Below are 22,440 nucleotides of genomic sequence, written 5' to 3'. Positions count from 1 at the left end.
TTAGGGAGCTGGGTATGTTTAGCCTGGAGAAGAGAAGGTTAAGGGGTGACATGATAGCCATGTTCAAATATATAAAAGGGTGTCATATAGAGGAGGGTGAAAGGTTGTTTTCTGCTGCTCCAGAGAAGTGGACACGGGGCAATGGATTCAAACTACAAGAAAGAAGATTCCACCTAAACATTAGGAAGAACTTCCTGACAGTAAGAGCTGTTCGGCAGTGGAATTTGCTACCAAGGAGTGTGGTGGAGTCTCCTTCTTTGGAGGTCTTTAAGCGGAGGCCTGACAGCCATCTGTCAGGAATGCTTTGATGGTGTTTCCAGCTTGGCAGGGGGTTGGACTGGATGGCCCTTGTGGTCTCTTCCAACTCTATGATTCTATGATTCTATGAAAACGATCTAGGTTGGTGGCCATTACTGCCTCCAGTGGGAGGGAGTTCCATAGTTTAACTATGCTCTGCATGAAGGACTTTCATCTATCCTGAATCTTCCAACATCCAGCGTCACTGAATGTCCATAGTTTCTAGTGCAATGAAACGCAGGGGGGCAACTATTCCCTATCCACTTTCTCTATCTCCGGAAAAACAACCTATCAAAGAACGTGTTGAGGGCATTTTACCACTGTACGGTAGAAAGTGTACTAACCTATGGTCTGTGTGTGTGGTTTGGGAGTGTGGTTTGGGGGAAAGAACAGCACTGTCCAGGGTTGTAAAGACAGCGGAGAGGATAACCAGGTGCGCTCTTCCCACTTTGGACGAAATTTATCCCTCCATGTGCTATAAGAAAGCAACAGACATTGTGCAGGATAGTGTGCACACCGGAAATGATCTTTTTCAGCTTCTGCCTTCTGGAAGGAGGTATAGGGTCATAAAGACCAGGACCAGCCGCCTGAGAAATAGCTTCTACCCAAGAGCGATTTTTGTTCTGAATGCAACAAAAGGCAGTCTGTGAGGGCCCAGTCTGTACTCAGATGTGGGGTATCAGAGTTTTAGGGGTAAATTAGGGGAGGTATCAGAGTTTTTAGGGGGTTATTATGCAGAGGTGGGATGGGTGGGGATAGCAGGTTGATAGTTGTAAGTTTGATGTAGATGTTCAATTTCATTGTTCCGCATTGGACAACGACAATAAAGATTATCCTATCCTATCCATAATTTTAGAAAATTTTATCATGCCACCTTTTACTGGCCTTTTCTCTAAAAAGTCCCAAATGCTCCAAAAAATACTTCGAGAGTGCAGCTTGCCTGTTTGGAAATAGTGCACAAGGAAGGGGGGGATCGCTGTTCCGAATTCATTTGAAAGGACTCCCCTCTAACTCGGTGGGAATGGCCTAGGTTTAGGTTGGTGTGTGATGTGAGTGGAAGTGCACTCTGCACATGGTCAAAGATTGTCTTGCCTTTATAATGGCTTGCATGTTCCAGCTCCAAAGTGCTGGGGCTCATATCTTATTATTTGACTGTTATGTTATATTTATTATAAATTCATATCACCCTTATTCAAAGGAGCTACAGTTCCTTCTTCTCCTCCCCTCCCCCCATTTTACTCTCACCACAAACCTGTCAGGTAGGTTCTGCTGAGCAATACTGACTCATTCAAGGTGACATTAAACCCTGTGCCACAGAATGTTTGTCCCGTAGTAGTTAATCCTGGCTCCATTACTGCATTCCGATCCTTTTGCAGAAGAAGTTGTGTGAAAAATCCCAGCTACTTGGTAGCTAACCTTGAAATGTATCTACAAGCCCCCACCCTCTTTGAGCCCCTAGGAAGTCCCTGCTAAATGGCAATTGCCCAGTCAGTCTATAAAATAAGTGAAAATTAGCACCGATGCATAAACAATCCCTTACCAAGTGCATTCATGAGCCCTGGTTAGGGGAGAAATCCTGCGCACTGTAAACTAGATCCTAGACTCTGAGGTATCATGGCAAGCTAGTATAGATAATAGTGGAATATTTATCTATTGGTTTCGGTGAGGGCCTGATTTAGTTTTGCACATGCCACTGTGGCAAGTTAGTACCACTGGGGTTTCATTGCTGCTGCTGTTTTGGTCATCAAACTGCCTAGGTGTGCCAGAGTGGAGCGGCAAGTGCTAGAAGCTAGTTGGGACATAAATGCGCTCCCTGCTTCTGATGTTAGCAGGAATGGGTTAGCACACTCCGTTGCCTGCTTGCATTCAGTAAAAGTATATATTAATCATCCAGATTATTCTGGGGCAAGCAGAAGAAGAAAGAAAAAAGAAGGGCGAAACAGCTGGGGAGAGACAATGATGGATGAGATGCAAGGGTTAAAGCTGGCAATAGGAAACGGGGGCGATGGGGGGAGGAATGCAAGCAGCAGAAGCAGCGGCCTGAGCAAGCAAATTTGAAACCTGCAATTTGAGGCCTGGGGTGGCGCTTGGCTCGCTTCTTGTCCCGGCTTGCAGAATCGCGCCGAAGCCGCTAGATGGCGCCAAACGCTGGCCAACGGCGGAGTCCGGGAAGGGGAGGAGGTTGGGATTAGGAGCGCCCACTCTTAAAAGGACAGACCCACATAACCTCGGACAATTGGGTGGGTTTGGGAGGTGAAATGGTATTTATTCCCCCCCAGGGCAAGCAGGATCACAAAAAGGGGTGCTTACTCTTCCGCTCGATCCTTTTCGATGGGAAGGATTCAGAAGGAGGGGGGGGGAGGAATTGTTTGAAAGATCAGGTTTTCATGTAAACACCGGTGTCACTCCGGTTTAATGCCCCCTATTGCCTTTTGTGGGTCCTGCTTCGTTTTCGGGTCGGGAGACTCTCTCCCTCTCTCTCTTTTTTCCTTTTCTGAGTATATTTCCCCACCGGGGTTGGGGTGTGTGTAAATGAAATGCAAAAAATTGCTGGCAGTGCCACGAAGTAGTTAAAAAGAGGAGGAGGAGGACGGGTGTGCGTGTGAAAACAGGAATGAGGAAAGGGGAGGGTCAGGAAGGAAGGGGTCACGTGGCTGGCCCCTCCACCTCCCCCACCCCGCGCTCCTCCCCGCCACGGGCTGAGAAAGTTGCAAAGGCAGGAAGTGGGAAGGAGGAAACAAAAGTTTGCAAACATTCGGGGCGGAGAGGACGCGTCCTCTGCAGCGCCAGCACCAGGGGGGGGGGTGAAAAAACACCCCGGAAAAACAAGAAACCCCGGCGAGGAGTCGTCGGAACGGGGCGCCACGAGGCCCGAGGCCGCGGCGATGGGCCACAAGCAGCCCTGACTCGGCAAAGGGGCCGGGGATGGAGGCGTAGAGGTCAAAGCGGGGGAGGGAGGGAGGCGCGAGAAAGTGAAAGCGGCCGGCTTCCATCGCAGATTCGGGGGGGGGGAGTCTTTTCTTTTTAGGAGGGGGGGGGAGAAAGGATTATCTCCTCTCCCACCATCCCCAAGGAAGGATCCACCGACCAGCCTTGAGATCTGGCTTCCTCCTCCGGGGCCACGACGCGAGGGGAACCCCAACAGGCGCCGGAGAGGACGGAGAATCGGGCGGAGGGGGCGATGGGGCCCCCCAAGATGCCGACGCCTTCGGGGCTCGCCCGGGGCTTCCTCCTGGCGCTCCTCCTGGGTAAGAGAGAGGGACGAGTTGGGCGCGGGGTCGGCTTGCCTTTTGGGGGGCACAAGCGCCCCTTTTAATATGGTCCCCAGTTGCTGAAATGATGGCGATGGTGGGGGGAGGGCTCAATCTGTGCCCCCCCCACCCAATATATATGCCGGGGCTCCGGTTCCCATCAGCCCGGACCAGCATGTCCAGTGGTCAGAGATGATGGCAGTTGTGGTCCAGCAGTGCCTGGGGGGTCAAAGGTCGTCCTGCTCAGAGCCCTTTGCAGCACCCCACATTTCTGGTGGTTAGGAGTGGGTCAGAGACCTGCCCGTTCGAAGGAACACCTGTAAAATTTGGTCTCTAAACCTCAGCTAAGTGTGGTGATGGCCAATCCACTGGTGTCAACATTAACCTCAGATCTATTAAAAAATAATAATAATAATGGGGTCAGCGCAGTACTTTTTGCCACTATGGGTCTAAGACTGTGAAGTTCGGCCCTCCTGCCCGTCTTCCCCAACCTGGTGCCTCTAGTTGTTTTGAACTTAAGTCTGAGACATATGGGGAGCAGAATCGGCTCTTGAGTCATGCACCAGGTCAAACCTGCTCTGAATCTCCTCTATTTCCTGCAGGCAACCTGTCAAAAGGCCTGTACTCATGCCTTGTTTTCCTCTCTGGTAATCTGAATTCCTCTTCATATTCTATGTTAGCAATAGAGATAGCATTATCACCTGCTGACGGGTATTGGGAAAGGGTCGCTGTGTTCCTGTATTTAGCAGGCTAGTCACCTTTCTGTTTATAAGGTGCTTTGTGTATTTAGTTCATAGAATTTATACACTGCTTTATATAGCGACAACAATAAACCAGCCTCAAAGAAGTTATCAGTTTTTTTAAAAAAAAAGATAAAAAAAACAAGTATTGCATAGAATTTCATAAGAGTTGGAAGGGACCCCCAAGGGTCATCTAATCCAATCCCCCGCAATGCAGGAATCTCAAGTAAAACATTCAGAGAGAATTAAAATCAGTGAACCACACTAAAACACCTGTCATTGTTCTTCCTGTCGGGATGGGCTTGCCTAAACAAAATTGTTTTAGCAGGCACCAAAAAGTGTTCCTGTCTGGTATCAATGGGCAGGGAGTTGTTATTATTATTATTATTATTATTAATTATTGAATTCATATACTGCCTTATGCTCGGGGATCTCAGAGCAGTTCACAGAATAAAATCAAGATATAAAACCACAAAATGCTAATAAAAATTAAAATAGCCCCTCCCCCCACAGACAGGGAGCCACTGCAGAGAAGGCCCCATGTTGCCACCCTCCAGACCTCTCGAGGAGGAGACACACGAAGGAGGGCCTCAGAAGATGATCTCAGGGTCCAGGCAGGTTCATATGGAAAGAGGCGGTCCTTGAGGTATTGCGGCCCTGACCCGTTCCAAAAAACTGATTTCTTACCAATGTGGAACAGACAATATGTGGCACCTGTAACAGTTCCCCAGATTGAAGTAGCCAAGTGGGCATATAAAGAAATAAAACCCCTTGTAAACATATTGCAGGTACCAGTATGTTATTCCCAAGCTACTGAGGGCTTTATATACGAGGAGTAGCCCCCATGGCGGTTGCAAAGGTGTTCTGTGCTGGCAAAGTATTGTTTGTTGTCGTTGCCATGCATGAGTATTTATCTACCAGCTGAACTCTGTCAAAGTGCATTCCAGCCTAACTGAGGCTTAGGCCACAATGAATGTGCTCCTTCAACATAGCAGGAAGTCCTTCTTTTGTGTGTTTTCCCCGATAAGCAGACTTAACACAGGCAGCCTGTCTGGAATGTGACTTTCTCTTTCCTTTTTATTCCCTAGGTGGGATTCGGACCACTGAGAGCAACTCCTCACACATGGGTGAGTTGGGGGATAGAGGTGGGGGGCTCAAGGCATGGGGCAGAGAGGGAAGGTGGGTGCGGAGGAGGGGGGTATTGTTTATATTTGGAGGTCCAGAAAAGGGTAACAAAAATTGTCAAGGGGGTGGAGCGATCCCTATGAGGAAAGGCTGTAGCATTTGAGACTTAGTGAGTTGGGGGGGGGGGTGACATGATAGAAAATTTATTAAATTATGCATGTCCTAGAGAAAAGGAGATGGAGAAAAGTTTTTTATTCTCTCTCATAACTTTTCATTTTCATTTCATTTTTAATTTGTAGACCACTTTTCTATATCATGGTACCCAAGGCGGATCACAGTAGCAAAATATGCAACAAACAGCACACATCTTACAATAATCTGATCCGAAGTTGTAATAAAACGTAACTTTCAGATAAAGCCATGTTCAATCAACAGTTAGTCGTAGTACACAATAAAATTAACTCTCAAAACACCAGCAGATAATTATTAAACAAGGGATTCGCCCTTAACAGTTGGAATTAATAACTGCTAAACTACAACCGATAAAAATGAACTGCAAGTCACAATGCCTAAAAGACCACAATGCGTACAAAACCATGTAAAAGGGTCAAATCGGGAAACAGGCACATGAGTTTTAAAACTATTTTCCGCCTTGCTCCCACAGGAGGCAGTGATGACCGTCTTGTGTGGCTTTAAAAAGGGATTAGGCACGTAGCTGCTAGCCGTAATGGCTGTGGTTTATAGGCAGTAATCCTTCTGAACGCCAGTGGCTAGAAACCTCAGGAAATGCTCTTGTGTTTGAATCCTGCTTGTGGGTTTCCCACAAGCAACTGCGAGATCAGGGTGCTGGACCAGATGGGCCGTTGTCCTGATCCACCAGGCTCGTATTGTGGCCTAGTTTTATTTTTAGGCAGTTGCCTAAATAGTGTAGTTTGCTTAAAAAAAAAAAAAAGATTCCTGTGGCCCTTCAGACTTTGAGGGGACTCCAGCTCCCCTCAGGCCGCAGCCAGCATGGCTCCTGATCAGGGATGAGGAGAATTACAGTTCATAGATATTTGGGGTGTCACACATTCACCACCCCTGAGGGAAAGGCAAGGGTAGCCAACGTGGAGCTCCAGCCAATACAGCCCTTGTAAGGGGTGATGCGAGTTGCTGCCCCAAAATATCTGGAGATCACCTCGTTGGCTATCTCCGTATTGGGTTTGGAGAACCAGGTGCCGTGACAAAGGCTCAGAAGGAGCAAGTAAGGACTGAGGAGGGCACTGAGCAGAGTGGGGGGTGGTGGTGGTAGCCATTTCAGGGATAAGTGACAGCAAGGGAGAGAAGCCCGAAATCACCATGGAGACTACGGTGCCTAGAAAGATCTCGATACCTCGGTTTTCGAACGTAATCCGCTCCAGAAGACCATTGGACTTCCGAAACGTTCGAAAACCGAAGCGTGCCATTTTCCAGGAGCGTTTACTTCTGGGAAGCTCAATACAGAAGCCGCGTGGCACGTTCGGCTTCCGAAAAGCGCTCGGAAACCGAAGCGGTTACTTCCGGGTTTCCGGCGTGCGAAAGCCGAAACGCTCCGACTTCCAAGACGTTCAAAAACCGAGCCGCCACTGTATTACGAAGGGGAACTATAAAAGAAAGTCAGGGGGAAGTATGGGGAAGGGGCTCAACGTTGCTTCACTGACCTCCTCCCCCCCCCCACAGCTGTCTGTCAAGGCTACCCTGACGTCCGGAGAGAGCCGCAAGGCCAGATCCGTAGCCCTTCTTCCCAAGGGACGACATACAGCAGTTGTAGCTGGGTCATTCTGGCCGACCCTGAGGAGATCATCAGTATCAGGTGAGAAGGAAACATTTTTAGTTGGGCCCGAAAACCAACCTCACATGAGCGCATCCTTCAAATTTCCTGGGAAGCGCCACATAGAAGCAGATGTTGGCATGCATACATGATCTCTTTCTTTCTTTCTTTCTTTCTTTCTTTCTTTCTTTCTTTCTTTCTCTTTTCCTTCCACAGGTTCCAGCACTTCCATCTCTCCTGTACCTCGGAGATGCTGATCATCCAGTCAGCTTCGCTCCCTTCATCTCCTTGGAAAATCTGTGGCTACCACACTCCTGAGCCCCTCCGGATAAAGGGAGGCAATGTGACCCTGAGTTACAACTGGAAGTTCATGACAGGAGATGGCTTTCAGCTGAAATATGAGAGAGGTACGGAGGAGTCCGCAGCTCTGGTGCATTATGGGAAGAAAAGGGAAGCTTCTCTCCCAATCAATTTCCCTCCCTGATTATTGTTTCCAATTATCCATCTCCTTTTACACACAGGCATGTACACATGGACCTCCTTTCTCTCCGTTTCGTGGGTGGGGTACTATTTTTCATCTAAAGTGTGGCTCTTCCTTCTTTCTTATTTAAAAAACAACCACCACAAATTGATTTGGAAATGAGGAATGAAAACCACAAGGCTGAAAAAATCAGAAAGTGAGAGAAACCAGAACTGAAGGTGTCCCCCATCCCTACCGTTTCCAAGCACAATTCAACTGTTGGTGCTGACCTTGAAAGCCCTAAACGGCCTCAAAGGCCCAGTATACCTGAAGGAGCATCTCCACCCCCATCGTTCAGCCCAGACACTGATTTCCAGCTCCGAGGGCCTTCTGGTGGTTCCCTCCCTGCGAGAAGTGAGGTTACAGGGAACCAGGCAGAGGGCCTTCTCAGTGGTGGTGCCCGCCCTGTGAAATGCCCAGATTTGAAGGAAATAAGCAGCTGTCTGACTTTTAGAAGACATGTGAAGGCAGCCCTGTATAGGGAAGTTTTTAATGGTTGATTCTTTATTGTGTTTTTGATATTCTGTTGGGAGCCGCCCAGAGTGGCTGGAGAAACCCAGCCAGGTGGGTGGGGTATACCGTATTTTCTGGCGTATAAGACGACTGGGCGTATAAGACGACCCCCAACTTTTCCAGTTAAAATATAGAGTTTGAGATATACTCAACCGCAGATTCTCCACCCGGCGTATAAGACGACCCCCGACTTTTGAGAAGATTTTCCTGCATAAAAAGTAGTCTTATACACCAGAATATACAGTAAATATGTTGTTGTTGTTGTTACCACCAACCCACATCTCCAAAGCTGATGGAATACAAATCTGTATATTATTAGCTGTGCCCATTCCATGCCTCTTTTGGGTTCCTGTCCGTCCCTCTGACACCTTCATCCTGTGTTTTCCACACCCCTTTCCTCACTCTCTTTCTCTGCTCCAGAAGCCATCAGGCCACCCGTCTTCCCTTGCAACCTCACCCTGGACAACTTCTACGGCATCTTTTTCTCACCCGGCTTCGCCTCCGACTCCTACCTGGGCGCTGCGCATTGCCAGTGGGCCATCGACGCCCACGACAGCCGCCCTCTCAGCATCCGCTTCACCGCCCTCAGCCTGGGCGTCGGGGACTCCCTGAGGGTGTACGAGGGGGCTCCCGGATCCGCGCCGCGCCCCCGCTTGCTGCGCAACCTCGACTACACCAGCAACAAGAAAGTGGTCTCCGTGGACTCGCCTTCCAGCCGCGCGTGGGTGTCCTACCAGGCGGCGCCGGGAACTTCAGGCCGGGGCTTCAACGCCACCTACCACGTGCGGGGCTTCTGCGTGCCGTGGGATTTCCCCTGCGGCGGAGGCGACGGCGAGGGGGCCACTTGCTACAGCGCCGCCGAGCGCTGCGACGGGTTCTGGGACTGCGCCAGCGGCGCCGACGAGGACGGGTGCAAAGGGTGCCCGGTGGGGCAGTACCCCTGCGGGGGGCGCGGGATCGGCGGGGCCGGCTGCTACGGGCCGGCCGACCGCTGCAATTACCAGACTTTCTGCGCCGACGCCGCGGACGAGCGCCATTGCTACACGTGCCAGCCGGGGAACTTCCGGTGCCGGGACGGGCGCTGCATCTACGAGAGCTGGGTGTGCGACGGGCAGGCGGACTGCATCGACGCCTCCGACGAGGCCGACTGCTCCTACGTCCTCCCGCGGAAGGTGGTGACGGCGGCCGTCATTGGCAGCCTGGTGTGCGGCCTTCTCTTGGTGATCGCGCTGGGCTGCACCTGCCGGCTCTACGCCCTCCGCAGCCACGAGTTCGGGTGAGGGGAGCAGCCGGGCAGCGAGGGGCAAGGTTGGGGCTTAGGGAATGTGCACACGAGGTATCAAAAATGGGGGGAGCAATGGAAACTGTGTGGGCAGGACTGGGAAGGTGGGTGGGAAGTACAGGAACGGAGCCATACAAAGAAGGAAGACGGATGTGTGCAGTGATCATCATTTGGTCTCTCATTTTCCATCCATTTTTAAAAAGAGCTTTAAGAACACATGCAGACCCTGCGCCATGAGTCGCTTCTATAGCAACAATCAGTGTTTTTTTTAAATAGTTTAATGACATGGAAAGTTAGGAGCATTCAAATATTGGCGGACAAATACTGTGCAAGATGAAGCTCCTCCCTTTCAAGTTACACAGTCTGCCTCAGGTGCTTTATTCTTCCCCCCTTCCACCTCCCTTCCTGCTTGTTACGGTGGGTTGCTTTTTGCCACAGGACAGCCCACATTTCAAATGCCTGGGGCCCTTCAACGGATTTTTTTTTAAAAAAGGGAGCCAGTGTGGTGTAGTGGTTAAGAGTGGTAGACTCGTAATCCGGTGAACTGGGTTCGCTTCCCCGCTCCTCCACATGCAGCTGCTGGGTGACCTTGGGCTAGTCACACTTCTCTGAAGTCTCTCAGCCCCACTCACCTCACAGAGTGTTTGTTGTGGGGGAGGAAGGGAAAGGAGAATGTTAGCCGCTTTGAGACTCCTTCGGGTAGTGAAAAGCGGGATATCAAATCCAAACTCTTCTACCCTGGTGTATGGAAATCGACTTTATTTGCTTAAATACCCTCCTCTTCTGTCCAGGGTAGATTTGATTTAAATCACTAGTCAGTAAGACTTGATTTAAATCATATATATTTTTTACAGAAAGACTCATTCTTGCTGGCATAATCTTAATATTTACAAGCAGATGTAAATATTATTCATTTTTGGAATAATAAATTTTCAGAGTAGTTTTTACAGTTATATCAAAAATTACAGATTTGGTTATACTATTAGAAATATACATAGACAGATAATTATGAAATTATTGTGAGGTTTAATAAGTTAACTGTTTATATTGGGACAACTTTTCTGCTGTACTTTATTGGAAGGAGAAAAATAATAATTTCCTTAGTAACAATTTAAACAATTTATTTTACCAAAACAGTAACATTATAGCATATGTACCCATATTTAACTGATGTGGTTAAACAATTAAAAAACAACAACAGACAGAGATTTAGCAGACATGAAAAAACCTTAAAACAAATCCTTATTTCCTGATGAATAGCCTTTGGACTATAGTGTAACTTAAATAGAAAACTATCTCTAGAAAGATTTTTCCTCCGAAAGCATTTTATTTTAAAAATCTGATTTATTTTTTTAAAATCCTTGATTTTTGTCCACCCTGCTTCAGCCAGAAGTAGGTTCCTAGAGCAGCTTACAAACGTCCGTGATAAGACAGTCGCTGCCCTCAGGCTTACAGCCCTAAAGGTATAACACGAAAGGAAGAAAGGATCCGGAGGGAAAAAGAAAAAAGCAAACTCAGGCACGCTCTTTCTTAGATGACAGAGCTTTTGTAACAGCCTGCTGGACTGTTCAAGGAAAGCTGCTGGCCTTTCTCAGCAGAGGTGACAGCAAGATCCTGCCACCTTACCCCTCTGTTCCTGTAGCCTGATGGGATGGCTGCTGTGGGCGGCAGCGGAGAGCGGAGCCCGAGGGACATGGTAAACCAGTGGCCTAGCCGCTGCGGGTGCAGCTATTGCCGCCTAATAAAGAATGTTGCCGTTTTAACAGGAGAGATTGTAGAGCTGGAAAATGTGGGCAATGAAAATTAACTCGGGGGGGCATCCAACGAACCTGGACGTTGGAAGATTCGGGACAGACAAAATACAATCGCTTCTTCTCACCGTGCATATTTAAAACTGTGGAATCGGTTCCCATGAGAAGCAGTGAGGACCCCCAACTAGGACAGCTTGGATCAGACGAATTTGTGGCAGATAACGCTATCAATGGCTGATAGCCACAGGGGCTATTCTCCAGCCGCATGGCTGCAGGCAATGGGATTTGGAAGTTGGGGAGAGTGCCGTTGCACCCTGTTCCTTTTTGTGGACATTGGGTTGGCCACTTGGAGGAACAGGGTGTTGGGCTGGACATGCCCCCAGCCAGATCCAGCAGGGCACATCGCCTGTTCCTATGAACTGAAAGGAAGTTGGAAACTTCCACTCAGACAGAGATAGGGAGAGATGAGGAGGGATAAGAAAAGAATGTTATGGAGGGACGGAGAGGGGTGACGCCTGCAGCTCTCACACTTTGTGTGTGTGTGTTTGTGTCTTTCTCCCCACAGTATCTTATCCCCCTTGTCGCGGATGGAGGCCCGGCTGGTGCAACGGCAGGCGCCGCCTTCCTACGGGCAACTCATTGCCCGCGGCGCCATCCCCCCGGTCGAAGGCTTCCCCACGGAGCACCCTCATCAGGTCAGCAAATTTCTAGCATTTGTAGAACCTGAGGTATGAGGCAAAATGTACAGGCCCCACTCTCTTCATTTTGTGTGTGTGTGTGTGTGTGTGAGAGAGAAATTTGCCTGCTCCCCAAAGCGTTTCGTTTGTCCACCCTACCAGGAAGATCCCTACAGGTGCCCCATGTCTTGACTCCCCACGTCTCCCCACATAGCTGGGCAAGGTTCCCTTCCTGAAATTGAGGTCTAAGATGTTACATTATTCTGGCTACTTGGCTGCCACAGGGATTCCAAACTGCACAGATGCCTCTCTGTAAGCTCCATTGCTCGTACGATGGGCTGCCCATATGGTATGGGCCAATTATAACCACAGCTGGGAAATGGCCCTCATATTAAGATGCAATTCTTTCTTAGAAAGCCGTGTCTTCGAGGCAGCAGTCTGGGGACTCGATGAGTCAGGCGTTTTGAGCAGCAATAGGCAACAAGAGCACTTGGGCGAGGCTTCACTGTATGGATATGTGTCAACTAGCTCTCGCCATATTGAGGGCCTGCAATGAATGTCAGTATTGCAGCCTCCCCTATAACCCAGTTCTGAAGAGGACTCTGAAAACTCTGGAACCATCGCATGCGAAGACGCAAAGACCTGAATTAAAGATGCGCCCAGCAAAGGAACTGTAGGGCATGCATCTGTAGAAGGAGAGCAAAAATACCTTAATGGAGTCTTCCCAACATATCGACCATCTCAGGCCCTGTGATTGGCAGGGGAGGCCTGTTACCACCTCTGGCTGCTGCCTGGATGGCGTTGACCCATGACAGGGACTTTTGGGTGGTGGCTCTGCATTTGTGTGATGCACTCAATGATGAGGTGCACCTGTCTCCCTCATTATTGGCTTTCTGGATAATTTTTTTTTATGACATCCCTATTTACCCAGGCATTTGACTGGGACCCTCGTACCTGGGACCCTTAGGACCCTCGTACCTAAGGGACCGCCTCTCCTGTTATGTCCCAGGTAGGACCTTAAGGTCCTCAAATAATAACTTTTTGGAGGTCCCGAGTCACAAGTATGCTAGGTTGGCTTCAACTAGGGCCAGGGCCTTCTCAGTACTGGCCCCGACTTGGTGGAACGGTCTGTCACAAGAGACCAGGGCCCTGTGGGATTTGGCATCTTTCCGCAGGACCTGCAAGACAGAGCTGTTCCACCTAGCCTTTGGGTTGGTTTCAGTTTAACCCTGATGTTTCATTCTTTTGGTGTAATTGGCGGGCTACTTAAAAATGAGGCTGCAGTCTAAATTAAATTTTAAATTGTATTTTAATCTGTATTTTAATGAATTGTTTTATGTTTCTGTTGTGATTTTATTGGTGTTAGCCGCCCTGAGCCCGGTTTGACGGGGAAGGGTTTGGTATACATAAAATTTTATTATTGTTATTATTATTATTATTCTTAGACTGATGACGGCTATTGAAAATGTTGAAATTAGTAACTATGAGGGAATGCAGTTTTTTTTTTAGTGTTTTCCAGATTTGCGTTTTTGATGTTTCGAATATCTTTCCTAGTTTAAACAAAATAGAAAATTCTTTCCAGTAGCACCTTAGAGACCAACTGAGTTTGTTCTTGGTATGAGCTTTCGTGTGCATGCACACTTCTTCAGGTGCTGCTGGAAAGAATTTTCTATTTTGTTTCGACTATGGCAGACCAGCATGGTTTCCTAGTTTAGATTGTACTGTTTGGACTTGTTTGCCACACTGGGCTGCTTTGGGGAGTGGGAGGGGCAGGTTGCAAATGTAAAAAAAACTAATGAATGAATAAATATGCCCTCCCGGGATTTCTTGAGGGACTCTCCCTTGCCAGGTAAACACACTTGTGTTTGGTTTTCGGTCTGTCCTAATTCCTCAACCCCCCCTCCCTCTGCTCTTTCATTTCAGAATTCAGTGCTGGGGAACTTGAGATCTCTGCTGCATTTGTTCCGCCACGACACAGCCGCCGCCACTGCCGCTGGTGGGAACCGCCGTCCGCATCGCGGCCGCTTCCTGCGCCGCTTGGCGAGGCGCATGCGGCGGTTGGGGCTGCTGCCTCGGCCTGCTCCAACCACCTCCACTTCTGCTGCTGCCGCCGCCGCCACAACCGCCACCACAACCACCTCTTCGTCACACTCCACTCCGGATACCTTGCCTGAGCCACTACCTGGAGAGGAAAACACAACTTCCGGCCAGCTGGAAGAGCAAGCCCCGCCTCTTCCCCAGAAGGCCCCGCCCCCGCCTGCTGAGCCTGTGCCAGAGCCCCAGGCCCCGCCCCCTCCCACCCCGCGGTTCTCGGGGATGATGCGGTCTCTCCGCGTACGGCTGTTCTCCCCTGTGCTGCCGTGCTCTGTGGAAGCAGGCAATCCCCTCAGTGCCCCTCCGTCCCCCGAAGACGAGGACGACGTCCTTCTGGTGTCCCTCACCGTACCCGACTCCGAGAGCGGAAGTGCGTCTGCCGACTGGGCTGCGGATGACGAGCCCCTTCTGACCTGAGCGGCCTTCTGCAGCAGCATCCGGGCCATCGGGGACTTTCTTACCCAAACACTGGACGTTGCCTTTTAAGAACTGCACACAGGGTTACTTATGCACAACAACAGAAGCATAATTTTTTCCAGCTCTCTCCCACTTACCGTCTCTCCCTCTCCCCCCCAACCCAACCCACCAGCGATCCCTTCCCCTCCCGCTTCCCTAAAGGTATATTTTGTGGTGTATGGGAAAGGATGGCAGTGTATGGCAGTTTAAAAAAAAAAAAAAGTTCTTAAAGGTTATTTTCCATGCTTGGCGTTTGAGCAAGAGAATATGCTCATAGGGGCCACGGTGACACCTCTCTTTCCTCAGCACACTTTGAGGATTCAGATACCAGCTCAGCGGAACAGGGGAGCGATATTTGCGTGCCACGTAAATCGTGGTTCTTCAAAGGGGAGAGATTCTGATCTGGTATACCGTCGCTGTTTCTAGTTCTGCGCAACGAGACGTGAGGGGAAAAATCCCTAGGGGGCCACCCAGTTATCTTGACACCTCCATCTTCTGAGAGCTGCCTGCTGCAGGTTTTGTTTCAGTCGGTGCTGAAATCGCGGCTTGTGTGGAAGAAGTGATAGGAGTACGTGCACTTGACATTTGAAGAAACGTTCTTGGAAAGTGAGGAGGAGGAGGAGGAGGAAGGGACGGAAATGAAATATGCTTCTGCTGGGAGAAGCTCAGATATATCTGCCTGAAGGAAGGAGAGTTATGTAGTTGTCAGAAGTAACCCTTACAGGCACTGTAACCCTTAAAAGCAATGACTAAATTGGCAGGGCCCCAATCCTTATTTTGCAAAGCCACAACACAGAGAGAGAAATCACATGATTCGAGTGGACTAGAAATTTATTATTGTGGAGTTGTGGAAAGATTAAAAGGAGGAGGAAAGTTAAAACAATGTTTTAACCGTGCACTCCCCGTGTATGTTTACTCAGGAGTAAATCCCGAATTTGTTCAAATGGACTTACTCCCCGGTATAGAGATAGAATTGCAGCCTTAGGCAAGGAAAAGGATGGACAATGTTTTGTTCCTTTTATTGATTAAATGTTTTGTAAGGAAGCTATTTTTTGAAGAACACAGAAAATGAAAGAAGTTAAATTTTGCACATGGAATATCCGAACAGCTTTAAATAAGGAAAATGTATATGAAGGATTTATTTTTTTAAAAGAAAACACTCCTCAAGAGCAATGATCTGTTAAGATTTTTAGTCGTGATCATTGCAGATTATTTCTTTGGCAGTGACCAAAAGCACAGAAAACGATGGATGGATCCAAAGGCCCAATAAATTATCATAACTTGGTGTAAATGAATAAATGGTGATAAAAATAGATTTTAAAAGGTAAAGGTTATCTCTGGCTATTTAATATAAAGAATACTATTTTTTAAAGATGAAGCTAAGGCTTCATTCAAGCCAGTCAGAGAATGAAGAGATGTTTTTTCTAAACATGACATTAGAACAGTTAACTCTTAATTCTACCTGATTTTTTAAAAAAGGCAGTGCCTCGTTTTTAAGCATCTTTCTTAGACAGGTGTTTAAAAAGAAGCATAAAAGGGTAATATCTGCATTGATCCTTTGCCCAAATTTTTGTATGTCTATTTTTAAAAACAACAATTTAACTGACAATATTTCGAAAAACAATTTCAAAAGGACGTCGTGGGTGACTTCCAATGTTACCTGCCCATTTGTGCAACAGAGATCAGATTTGCACAAGGAGGTTTCTGGTTTCCCCTCTGCTTCCTCCAGATCTTCTTCAGAGAGTCCCCTTGCCTTCTGGAGCATAATTTGAGGGTTTTAAGAAGGGCTGAAGGGGCAAGAGAGGAAGGAGAGCTCACATCTCAGAAGTGGAATTTCTCTCACACCTCTGTTGCCTCTTGCCCATTAGGTGTGAATTGGAGCTGGGGAACCTCTGGGCCTCCAAATATTGTTTTCTTCTTCTTCTTCTTCTTCTTCTTCTTCTTCATTGATCCAGCTGTTGATATGCGGATTAGAAAGCCTGCAGAACATTCCGAATCAAAACGATACGCTGCAATCCTGTCAGGTAAAGAAACCTCCTAACAGGATTTAGCTAAACCGGTGCCTTCTTAATCGCACAATCTATGGGCTCTCCATGTGACTCCGACGAAGAAAACCAGGGCAGAGGTGTGGGGGGGGGCCTCTGCAGTTGGCAGCTATTACTGTACCTCTCCTGGCCCACCTGGGCCTTGAACTCCTTCCCCGGCAAGGATGGGAAGTGGGGCTGCGGCTCCCATCACCCCTAAGCCAGCACAGTCGGTAAACGGGGATTATGGGAGATGCTGTCCAGCAACATCTGGAAGGACACAAATTCCCTGTCTCTCCCCTTTTTTAAAAAAAGTTACCAGTAGGTGAGATGTTCAAGCCCAATTCAAAATGGACCCACGGTGCATTGGGTCCCCTGGCTTTGTTTGCTGCTGGCACAAGTATGTATGCGTGTGAGATATATAGATATATATACATATATAAATTATATATAATTTATTCTTATTTGCTGACAAGAGGTCCTTCTCGAAGAAATTGGTGGCGACATTTAATGGAAGCCAGGAGTTCATGTTTTCCTGCTGTCTTGTTCTGTTCTCTCTCCCTTCCCCCCCCCCCCCCGGGTAGGTGTGTGTGGATAACTGACAACGTCGAGTTGTAGATGAGCAAATATTTGCACTGTGTATTTTAGTCCGTTGAGCTGTGACCACTAACTGGGGCCGTGCTGTTTTGTTATTTCACCTTCTGTTGCCTTTTCGAATTTGTTTTTTGCTAAGAATTAAAAAGAGAGATTTTTGAACTGTAAGGTGGATTCCCACACCAGTCTTTCTGTTTCTGAGCCAACTAATTAACCGGCTGCCAAAACAGGCTTGTAGGTTTCGTTCAGGGATGTGATGAGGGAGAGACCCATTTGCCTAGAGCTGTTTGCACGGTCAGTTGTAGCAATTCCTTCAACTCTGGTCCGCCTCTGATGTGCTTATGAGGGTGAGTCCCAAATTGGAGAGTCTACCCAAGGTTGCGCCTCTTTCATCCCAGGGTTAGCAGATTGTGTAAACCAGCCTTTCCCAAGCTGGTGCCCTCGAGATGTAACAATTCCCAAGAGTCCCTGTCCAGCCTGGTTCCTCCCCCCCCCCCAACGTAGTGCAGAATTGAAAGAATAAATGTGGGGAGCCACAGAGAGAAAGAATGGCTTGACTGTTATCCCAGGATACTTGGCAAAGACGTATGTGGGTGAAAATAATCGGGACCCTTTGTTCTTACAGATTGCTACATCAGTCTGTAAGAACAGCAGCCCCAAAGCCTTCGCTATGGAAACAAGGCATGGGTGGCTCGGAGTCGTCCTCGCTCAGAGTCTCAGTTTCCTGTATGTGAGACAGAACCGACAAAAACAGTGCCTTTGTTGAGCTGCTGTGAAGATAACTCAGCCGGTGGACCCACGCAGTTCTAAAAGTGGGAAGAGGGAGATGTGTTGCCTGCTGCAGGTACATCAAGAAAGTTTCTGTGGTAGTGCCCTCTGCTTGTCGCAGTTAGCACGGGTCAAGCTGTGGAGGCTCCGAAGAAGCTGGCGATTGAAGCCTGTGGCAGCTAGACTGGTGACTGGGAATAGCCGCCGAGACCATATAAATAACACTGGTCCTGAAAGACCTACACTGGCTCCCAGTACGTTTCCGAGCACAATTCAAAGTGTTGGTGCTGACCTTTAAAGCCCTAAACAGCCTCGGCCCAGTAAAGTGGTACCCCTGGTTAAGTAAATAATTCGTTCTGGAGGTCCGTTCTTAACCTGAAACTGTTCTTAACCTGAAGCACCACTTTAGCTAATGGGGCCTCCCGCTGCCGCTGCGCCGCCAGAGCACAATTTCTGTTCTTATCCTGAAGCAAAGTTCTTAACCTGAAGCGTTAGTTCGTAACCTGAAGCATATGTAACCCGAGGTACCACTGTATACCTGAAGGAGCGTCTCCACCCCCATCGTTCAGCCCGGACACTGAGGTCCATCACCAAGGGCCTGCTGGCAGTTCCCTCCCTGTGAGAAATGAGGTTACAGGGAACCAGGCAGAGGGCCTTCTCGGTGGTGGCGCCCGCCCTGTGGAACGCCCTCCCTTCAGATGTCAAGTAAATAAACAGCTATGAATTTTAGAAGACATGTGAAGGCAGCCCTGTTTAGGGAAGTTTATAATGTTTAATGTTTTATCATGTTTTTAATATCCTATTGGGAACCACCCAGAGTGGCTGTGGAAACCCAGTCAGATGGGATAGGTAATAATAATAATAATAATAATAATAATAATAATAATAATAATATATTGTTATTATTTATGCCTTTGCAAGGGGGGTTCAGACTGAATGGCCTCTTGGTGTTCCTTCCCAGTTCTTCTAACAAACATATCTACACACACTTCAGATCAATTTAACTAAGCAGCGTGCAGCAAATTCAGTACTACAAACAAAAGGTTGGCATACAGACCACAAACTTCTGTTACCTCTTTGCTAAGTGCCCAGATAGGGAAAGATTGGGATGGGAAGGTTTGCTAAGAAAACAGCACGAGGGGAAGTAATCGGCTACCACCACCCAACAGCATGGGCTATTTTATTTGCAAATAATCCTTTACCAAGATTAGCCCTTAATACCTTCCCCTCCCCAGCCTAAAAGTTCTTGTGGGTGAGGGGGCTTGTAGCCCCTTCAGCGACTGCCTAGGCCTGTTGGGACATATTTGCAGTTGGCATAGCTGCTAGGCAGCAATAAACGGGGAAATCCCAGCAACTGTGTTTAAAAAAAAAAAAAGTATTGATTTTCAATCATAAGGTTGAGGGGTAGCTTCGCTCTGCGTGGCTAATATCATCCAGGCTGCATGGCCTTGTTCACACAGGAAGCTTTCCACATAACGCACTGCTGTGCCAAGCGGGTGGTCATTTTGGATTCATTAACCCCATGGGTAGGAAAACTAAGGCCCCAGGGCCGGATGCGGCCCAATCGCCTTCTAAATCCGGCCCGCAGACAGTTCGTGAATCGGCGTATTTTTACATGAGTAGAATGTGTCCTTTTATTTAAAATGCATCTCTGGGTTATTTGTGGGGTCTGTGTGCTGTTTTTACATGAGTAGAATGTGTGCTTTTATTTAAAATATATCTCAGGGTTATTTGTGGGGCATAGGAATTCGTTCATTTTTTTAAAAAAAAATTCAAAATATAGTCAAGCCCCCCACAAGGTCTGAGGGACAGTGGACCGGCCCCCTGATGAAAAAGTTTGCTGACCCCTGATTAACGCAGATGGAAAGTAGAGGCCCAGAGTTTGTCCCTTTCTCTACCGCCATCCTCACCTCGAACGGCTCCAGTCTGTTGCCCTGCCAACAGCATGGAAAATGTCTCCCAAGGATCAGAAAGGCCATGAGTTCAAATCCTCCCCGGCTGCAATTAGCGCAAGGAGGATGCCTCGCTGATTGCAGCTGAGGCTGAATGTGTGTGTGTGTGTGTGAGAGAGAGAGAGAGAGGCCAAAAGCGCAAGGATGCCGAACCAGGGCTTGCAGAGCAGCCAGGTGTGCTGTCATTTGGATGCTTTAACCTCTAAACACAAACAGCAGAATCAGCATGCAGGAGGGGGCGCTTGCCTGCAGAGGGTCCCCACGGGCCCAGTCAGCCTCAGCCTTGTTTCCTGTGTCTCCCAGGGGGGCTCCCTTCTCTCACCCTATGGCAGGCATTAATTATGCCTAATTAGCATCCTCCCACCCGTGACTAACTGTATAATTCCCTCCCCCCTGCCTAATTAGGCTGAGCAGCTAATTCAGCATCATTAAAGAGGGAGAGAGTCTCTCCTGTGCGCACTCTCTCATCTTTGCCCATCCCCTTCCTATACGAAAACCATTCACCAATGCATGCTCCCCAGCCCCAACCCCCCCCCCACACACCTCACGCTCTTGGTTTCATTCTCCATCCAATTACTTTGTTTACTCTTTCTTTCTCCCGGGACTTTTTTGAATATTCATTTATCCACCTAACATTCACCCTCTTTCCACATCATCTGTTGCCTAGATGGCTGCATCCGTGCTTTGGATATATTTTTAAAGCTGTTTAAAATAGAGGGGCAGGTTTTTTTTAATAATAATAATAATAATAATAATAATGCATTGTTTTGATTTTGTGTGCACCCATCGTTTGCCACCCTGGTTTCCTTTGGGATGAAGGCAGGGATACAAATTTAACGAACCAATAAACATACACTACCTGCCGAAGTTCTAATTAGAGTAGACCCACTGAAATCAACGAAGCTAATTTAGCCATGTTAATTAACTTCAGTGGGTCTGCTCTGCTGCAGGACTAGCATTGGCTACAGCAGAGTGGATTTTGCAAATGTGCTTTCGCAATCACACAAATTGCCCTTATCAGTCTTTCCCCTTAATCCACCCATCCATCTGTTTCCTTTGTTTATCCCTCCACGCTCACTTTCTCATTATCTTATATGCCCCCACGCTCTCTCTCTCTTTGCGTTAGGCTCTCACTCTCTACTCTTTCCAACAAATAACCCCCCACAGACACACACAAACAAATATACACACACCATATTTCTTTCTTTGGCCCCATTTGTGCTATACTGTACATTTAAAGCAGTATCATGCCCCTTTTAAATAGTCAATGCTTCTCCCAAATAATCCCGGGAAGCAGGGTTCCCCAAACTTGGATCGCCAGCTGTCTTGGACTACAACTCCCATCATCCCTAGCTAACAGGAGCAGTGGTCAAGGATGATGGGGATTGTAGTCCAAAAACCCTGCTGGGAAGTGTTGTTTGTTGAGGATGCTGACCCCTGCTAGGAGACACCTGTACAGTATTCCCTTCAGGGAGCTACAATTCACAGAGATCCCTGAGAAGATGGACTGACTGTTAAACCACTCTGGGAACTGTAGCACTGCAGGAGGGGGGATCTTCTAAAATCTTTCCAAACTGCAGCTCCCAGTAATCTTGGGGGGGGGGGAGCCATGACCCTATAAAATTGTATGACACTATTTTAAATGCCTAGAACAGATGGGGTGTCACCGTTCCAAACCCTCAGTGTCTCTCATGCACAGATATACCTCTATTGTTAATTCTACATTCTGCAGTTTTAATTTTGAATTTTTAAATTTGTATTTTAATCTGTATTTTAAATTGATTGTTTTTATGTTTGGCTGTGATTTTAATTAGTGTTAGCCGCCCTGAGCCCGGTTTTTGGCTGGGAAGGATGGGGTATAAATTATTATTATTATTATTATTATTATTATTATTATTATTATTATTATTATTACATTGCTCTACCTCAGGCTTCCTCAACCTCGGCCCTCCAGATGTTTTTGGCCTACAACTCCCATGATCCCTAGCTAGCAGGACCAGTGTACAGGGATGGTGGGAACTGTAGTCTCAAAACATCTGGAGGGCCGAGGTTGAGGATTCCTGCTCTACCTACAGTGTGCAGCATGGCTCACTTCCCTGAGTCGCCTGCAGGCAGTTTCGCCGCAAGGCACCTTACCTTCGCTTTTGGCACCCTGTTTGTGGACACTGGTCAGGGGGAAGGGGCCGGTGGGTGCGTAACCCTGTCCTGCAGCGGAGGGAATGGACCACAGCAACTCCAAGCCCAATTCCGAAAGGTGTTAAGGGCCGAGGGAGACCCATGATGGATCCTGCCAATGGCCCACCTAGCCCAGCATCCTGTTCTCACACAGTGGCCAAGCAGAGGCCTCTAGGAAGCCACACAATCCAGACCTGGATGCCACAGCCCTCTCCCCAGCTGTGATTCCCCCGGCAACTGGCATTCAGAGACACACTGCCTCCAACAGTGGAGGGAAAACAAAGCTCATGTATGCTTTTTACACCCTTTTATCATGTTGGGTTTTTAAAGCTGAGTTTATTAGCTGAAAGCAGAATAGGTGTGTGTCTGTGTGTGTGTGTGTGTGTGTGTGTGTGTGTGTGTGTGTGTACATATTCTCCTCCTTTGCCTGTC

The 22,440-nt window shown here is 48.0% G+C and overlaps 1 protein-coding gene across 1 annotated transcript; it reads left to right on the top strand.

Annotated features, from left to right (window-relative positions):
- Positions 1–3,324: 3,324 nt before the first annotated feature.
- On the top strand, positions 3,325–16,822 carry LRP10 (LDL receptor related protein 10). Its single transcript, XM_033169572.1, has 7 exons — positions 3,325–3,545; positions 5,377–5,415; positions 7,112–7,244; positions 7,419–7,609; positions 8,656–9,511; positions 11,834–11,963; positions 13,869–16,822. Exons 1-7 carry the CDS (start codon positions 3,479–3,481, stop codon positions 14,454–14,456), a joined length of 2,004 nt encoding a protein of 667 aa, XP_033025463.1. The 5' UTR covers positions 3,325–3,478; the 3' UTR covers positions 14,457–16,822.
- Positions 16,823–22,440: the final 5,618 nt, after the last annotated feature.

This window comes from Lacerta agilis, chromosome 14, assembly GCF_009819535.1.
Source record: "Lacerta agilis isolate rLacAgi1 chromosome 14, rLacAgi1.pri, whole genome shotgun sequence".
Lineage (NCBI taxonomy): Eukaryota > Metazoa > Chordata > Lepidosauria > Squamata > Lacertidae > Lacerta > Lacerta agilis.
This window is presented reverse-complemented; position numbering and strand designations above follow the sequence as displayed.